This window comes from Xenopus laevis, chromosome 8S, assembly GCF_017654675.1.
Source record: "Xenopus laevis strain J_2021 chromosome 8S, Xenopus_laevis_v10.1, whole genome shotgun sequence".
NCBI lineage: Eukaryota > Metazoa > Chordata > Amphibia > Anura > Pipidae > Xenopus > Xenopus laevis.
The window spans coordinates 24,811,198-24,817,197 of NC_054386.1; the positions used below are offsets into that span (position 1 = coordinate 24,811,198).

Below are 6,000 nucleotides of genomic sequence, written 5' to 3' on the forward strand. Positions count from 1 at the left end.
TTTGTATTGTGTTGATGCCTGTTAATTTTTCTGCTGTGCACTGATACATACATACAGTACATAGTGCTATGTAATTAAACATATACATGTATATTTTTATATTGGCTTTTAATGTGTATGTTTAATTTTTTTTTGGACAGGACAACTATTACAGGTGGTCAGGGCAGCAAATGGTGCTCAGTACCTTATCCAGCCTCAGCAGTCGATGGTGCTGCAGCAGCAAGTAATTCCTCAGATGCAGCAAGGTGGTGTGCAAGCCCCTGTTATTCAACAGGTAAATATCAATCTGTTCCTTTTTGTTCACACATTTTGATATTTGTCTGAAATGTATAATTCTTTTCCACAGTTTGGCCATATGTCTCTCTACATGTGCAATGGTGAAATGTAGTTTTTGATTAGTGGTCTCTTCAGTTTCTGAATGGGATCTAAACTATATATTTCTAATTAGGTGTTAGCTCCAATGCCGGGAGGTCTCTCTCAACAGACTGGTGTCATCATACAGCCGCAACAGATCTTGTTTACAGGTAACAAGACTCAAGTTATACCCAATACCATGTCTGCTCCTCAAGCACCAATACAGGGACAGCTTACTGTGACAAGTCAGCAGCAGCAACAAGGGCAGCAGCAGGCTCCACTCGTCCTGCAAGTTGATGGTGCTGGGGACACATCCTCTGAGGAGGATGAAGATGAGGATGAAGACTATGATGATGAGGAGGAAGAGGACAAGGAGAAAGATGGAGAAGATGGTCAAGTGGAAGAGGTAATTTGAAATGGTTTGCTTTCTGTGTGATGTAGTGCCATAACTAATACTCCAATGCATTTGAGAAGTGGTGTTTCCAGCAGCTTTTTATTTTTTTTCTAGGAACCACTCAACAGTGAAGATGATGTAAGCGATGAGGAAGGGCAGGAGCTCTTTGACACAGAGAATGTTGTAGTTTGCCAGTATGACAAGGTAAACTGGAGAGGGCAGGCCATTACAGTACACATATGTTGCACGCTGTTGTAGGTATAGGGCTGTATGTAAAAATCATAATAGCTTTCAATGTGCAGTATACTAAAAGTCTGACTTTAGCTTAGGTTTCCATTCCTGGCATTCCTGTAGGGCTTTAATTCTATCGGTGATGCAAGCATGGCACATATTGATACTGAGAAACATTGTGCAGTTTTCTTTTAAATGAGATCTAAAGTTTAAAAGTAGGACAGATTTTGAACAAAGTTTTGTGTAGCATGGTATTTCTAGCTTCCTGTTCCTTGACTTGACGTGGGAAAATACAGACTATCCAACCATATCACTTTATAATCCATAACAACAACAAGTCATTCTTAATCGGGTATTTTTTTCTCTCCTTCCATTTCTACTTTTCAGATCCACAGAAGCAAAAACAAATGGAAATTTCATCTCAAAGATGGCATCATGAACCTGAACGGGCGAGATTTTGTCTTCTCCAAAGCCATTGGGGATGCAGAATGGTGAAGATACACCAGCTTTTGATAAATCAAATGGAAGAGCTTTAGGGTTTTTTTGTTTTTGATGAATGCAAGGGGATATACCTAAATTATGCAGATTGCCTCCTTTTATCCATCCCAGGGCCTGTCTGAAGCAAAGGTGTCCAATTGCCCAATGGCTCATCAGTCGGAATTTACCAACTTTAAAGGATTTGTTAAATCACCTAAGATGGCTTTAAAGGGGCAATAGTAACTTGGCACTGGCTATAGTGGACAACGCCTCCAATTGCAGCAACGACTTTGTGTAACTTGCTCACTTAAACCTCTGCAGACTTCAAACTCCTTTGCTACGCAAATCCAGCAGGCATTGAGCAGCCATACTGCTACATCTATATTAACTTCTGCTCTGAATACACAGTTGCTATATTTTAATAGTGCTGTTGAGCTTATTCTGGACACATTTACATGTCTCCTGGTTAATTTTGGCCATTCTTAGAACCACTTCCCTTTCAGTGACAGTGTATTGAGCTTCAGTCTTCACTGACGATCCCAAAGTCCTCCATTTTGTTGTATTGTTTTTTACTGTTCAGCATTAGGGCTTTCAAATTTGTCTTAAGACCTTCAGTTCACTGGACTCAATGCATTGAGTGGGCAGGTATTCCATAACAGGCAGTGTTCTCACATTACTGTAATGATTTATTGGAGGATGGAAGATCAGTCCCATATTGGCTAAGCACATAATGTGCAGTGCCGGTTTAGTTCAACTACTTCAGTTGGTTGCTGCCTGTGCTTCAGTGAATCCTCGACTAACTTGATTTCCAGCCTAATTTGCCATGAGTCTTGCTTCATTCACCTGTTAAAATTTGCATCCTTTTCTGTTTAAGATGAAATGGATCAAGACGTTATATAAATTTGCTCTTGTTCTATGTGGTTGATGCACTGCTGGCACTTGGCAGGACACTTTGCTGTAAAGGCCATTTTATTTGATACAGAAGGGACTGCCCAATTCTGTATTGCATTGCAATCTTACAAAATTGATATCCCCATTAAATAAAATTACCAGAAATGAGTCTTAGAATGGTTTAAATGAAGTAAAGCATTGCTCAAAAACTGCCTTGTGATTGGTGCCTAAATTCATGCAACCTTTGCATTTGAAACTAGCTCTAAATAACCATCAATCTGTTCAAGGTTTACTATATCGATCCTGCAGTGGAAATGCGCCTTCATTCTGAGGGTAATGTCTGGTTCTGGCATCATGGCGGTTGCTCGTTTAAATTGCTTGATTAGGAGGTGGTTCAATTGTTTGTAGAACAAAACTGGCCTGCAAAATGGGACCAAAGGTGCATCTGTTAATGTGCCTTAAACTGAGACTGGATACCTTGTTAATGCTGTAGGATCTGTGCTCCCAGAATCCCTTGCACAGTGAGCAATTTTCTACTGGTCTATCTTGCAGCTCAGACTTTGCCGTAATGACGCCCAAAGACTTTCCATGTTAATATGTACCTGTGTCTTGGGAGACAGAATGGAGCAGCTTTAAAGAAGAATTATCATGAACATTTTTAGCATACTGAAATAAGAAACTTTCTAAATACAATAAATTAAAAATTCATTACAGTTTTTGAAATAATCGGGTTAAATTTCACTATCCCTCTCTCCGCATCCATTTCTCTTCATTCTGTCTTCATGCAGCAGTTGGGTGTCAGATATTCATTGACCATTTCATCCAATATATCTTATAGGGGGGCTCCTTTTGCCTAGAAGTATTAGAACCCACTCTATTAATATCACCAGAAATCCTGTCTCTCTACATGCAAATTTGTGCAAAAGGCAGTTATTTTGTTTGAACTAGAATCAGTTATTTGAGTGAGCCTTAATTCATCTGCTAGGAAAGGGAGCCCCCCCCCCCCTATAAGATATATTGGATCATTCATCTGCCACCCAACTGCTGCATGAAGACAGAATGAAGAGAAACAGATACTGATAGTGAAGATAAACTTGATTATATCAAACTATGGCGATTTTTTTTTTTTCTAAGTGATTGTATTTACAAAGTTTCGTATTTCAGTATGCTGGATCTTCTATTAAATTTTCATTTTCGCGATAGTTACCCGTTTAAGTGTGCGACTAAGAAGTGCTGCTCCTGTGTGAATCGGGGTGTTCCTAGATTTGGGTTTTCTATTGGTCTGTGGGAACTCTTGCGCTACTGTTAACTGCTGTTGTACATACAGTTGTATGGAAGGGGCGGACAAATCTATTTATTATGTTTGTAAAATTCTGTAAAATTTGCAGATAAAGTTTTTTGTTTTTTGTCTTAACGAATGTTTTTAAATGCCATGCTTAGGATTCGATTAGAAAACTGTTGATCTATTTTAAGTTTTAATATTTTACCTTTGCAAAAAAACTTTAATTAAAGTTATTTTAAAAATGAGCGCTTTTTGAATGTCTTTCCCTTTAGGGAGTTTTCTGTAGTGATCTGCTTGTGTCCTTATTTTACACTGACTCATCTGGCAAAACATGATTAAATTATCAAATCAAAAGCTTTGGACTTGTTGACATCAACATTAGTGTAAGTTTTAGTACTGTGTACACTGGATGCTAGAGTTTAATATAATCTGCTGCAGAAAGCTGTGATATATATTTATATATTCTTAGCGGGGTGAGGGTACGAGGTGGGATACATATATCTATCTCTATAACTCTCTTATCTCTCTATAATACACAAAAGCCATGAATATCCTGTAAATTATATCCTTATAAACGATGAGTTCTGATGTCATCAGTTATAAATGGTGAGTTCTGATGTCATTTCTGTCACATGACTCATTAAAATTTGTGTATTATAATTTGTATATTATAATAAATAAAGTACCCCCAGTTGCAAAATATGAGGATATTAGAAGTTACCTCGGAGTTCCATGACCTGTATAAAAACACTCTGCCTTCGGCCTCATGTTTTTATATGGTCATGAAACTCCTCGGTAACTTATAATATCCTTATATTTTACAAAAGGGGGTACTTTATTCACTATATATTTATCTCTATGGGGCAAATTTACTTACCTCCGAAGTTGCACCAGTGTTGTCTTCCCCAGTCGTAGATTCGCCGGGGCTGCGCAAATCCCCGAAGATCCATAATTGCGCTCAAGTTACCGATTGTTTGCGAAGGTGCGCTAGCAATGTTACGATCAGCAGTTCGAAGTTACGCTAGCGATGCCTAATTTGCATACGGCGCCAAGTTAAAGTACAATGGACGTATATGTAGCAGCAAATACATTACACTACACAAGCCTGGGAAAGCTTCATCAAATAAAATAGAGTTGTTATTTTGCCCTACACATGTGCCCAGTGTATAGTTTAGGTGCCATATGTTAGGAAATGTAGGGGGGAAGGAGGGTGCCCCCAAAAAAATTTACGATATATCACCCTTAAAGGACATGTCAACCCCCCCCAACACAAATTTTATCTGAGAAAAGCCTTTTAGCATGATTTGCATACCGACCACTGCAGTCCTCGACAAGTAAACCGTTAAGCAGCACTGTTGTTTTTCCCTTCCGGCTGGTTTCCAGCACGGTCAGCATCTCTCCCCCCTCCCTTAGGAATGCACGCTGTATTTTGGCGATACGCACATGCGCAGTTCACAAAAAATCTAGCACATGCGCAGATGACTGTGTTTAGAGTCGGCAAAACAATCGAGCCGCTATTGACGCATGCGCATTGGTATCAGGAAGAGCGCATACAGGAAAAAATGGGCGCCAAGTTAGTCCGTGCGCAATGGTTCAAAGAATGCGACGGTGCAGGGAAACTGTAGCGTAAGACAACAGCGTTTTTTGGGCCTTTAGAAAAACGTTCAACTTTTTTTTTTAATCAAGTCCTATCTACTCTATTGCACTTTGCCTGGACTGAGGTAGCGAAGTAAAGTCTGGCGCAAGAGGGTAACGTCCGCGAAAACGTGCAAGTTAGTGCATTAGCGTAGTTACATCCCTTTGCCATAGTGTAACTTCGCCTGGCGTAAGGGTGCAAAGTAGTGCTAGAGTAGGTCCACTTCGCTAGCGAATTTACGCCAGCACCTGTTGGTAAATCACCCTTTAGTAAATTTGCCCCCAAATCTCTCTCTCTCTATGGGATCTACACAATAACTCTCCCATACAACCTCTTTCCTCCTTGGGATTTTTTCACGGTGCAATTGAGGCACAAGTGCTATGCTGAGAAACTAGTTTGAGTCACTAGTCTTTTTCTTTTCCCAGCTCCACTTATTGACAAAGTCTTGCTTGATTTAGAAAACTCTTCAGATGGGAGAAAATATAGACCACTAAAATAAAATGAAAGGGTTTGTACAGAGTTTTTCAGAAAGTAGTTAACCACATAACCCCAAAGTCTTGTTGGTATAAAACGTTCTCAAAGGAAGAGCATTTCAATTGGATTTAAACGGTAGCCATTCATTCAATAGCCGTTGTGCATCTTTTATTATCTGCTAAACACAAATACTCTATTATTCAAGAGGTCCTTCTGCCAAAAACTTCTTAGCATAAGGAAGAGTAATCCAGAGCAACTTTC

At 39.4% G+C, this 6,000-nt stretch overlaps 1 protein-coding gene across 2 annotated transcripts in view; it reads left to right on the top strand.

Annotated features, from left to right (window-relative positions):
* The window catches only part of gtf2a1.S (general transcription factor IIA 1 S homeolog), a 101,492-nt gene extending 97,618 nt beyond the window's left edge, over window positions 1-3,874 (top strand). For both annotated transcript variants that reach the window (XM_041574134.1, NM_001089284.1), the window contains 4 exon segments: window positions 141-274; window positions 449-760; window positions 863-952; window positions 1,367-3,874. In XM_041574134.1, the coding sequence (XP_041430068.1) occupies window positions 141-274; window positions 449-760; window positions 863-952; window positions 1,367-1,474 (644 nt within the window). In that variant the 3' untranslated portion in view covers window positions 1,475-3,874.
* Window positions 3,875-6,000: the final 2,126 nt, after the last annotated feature.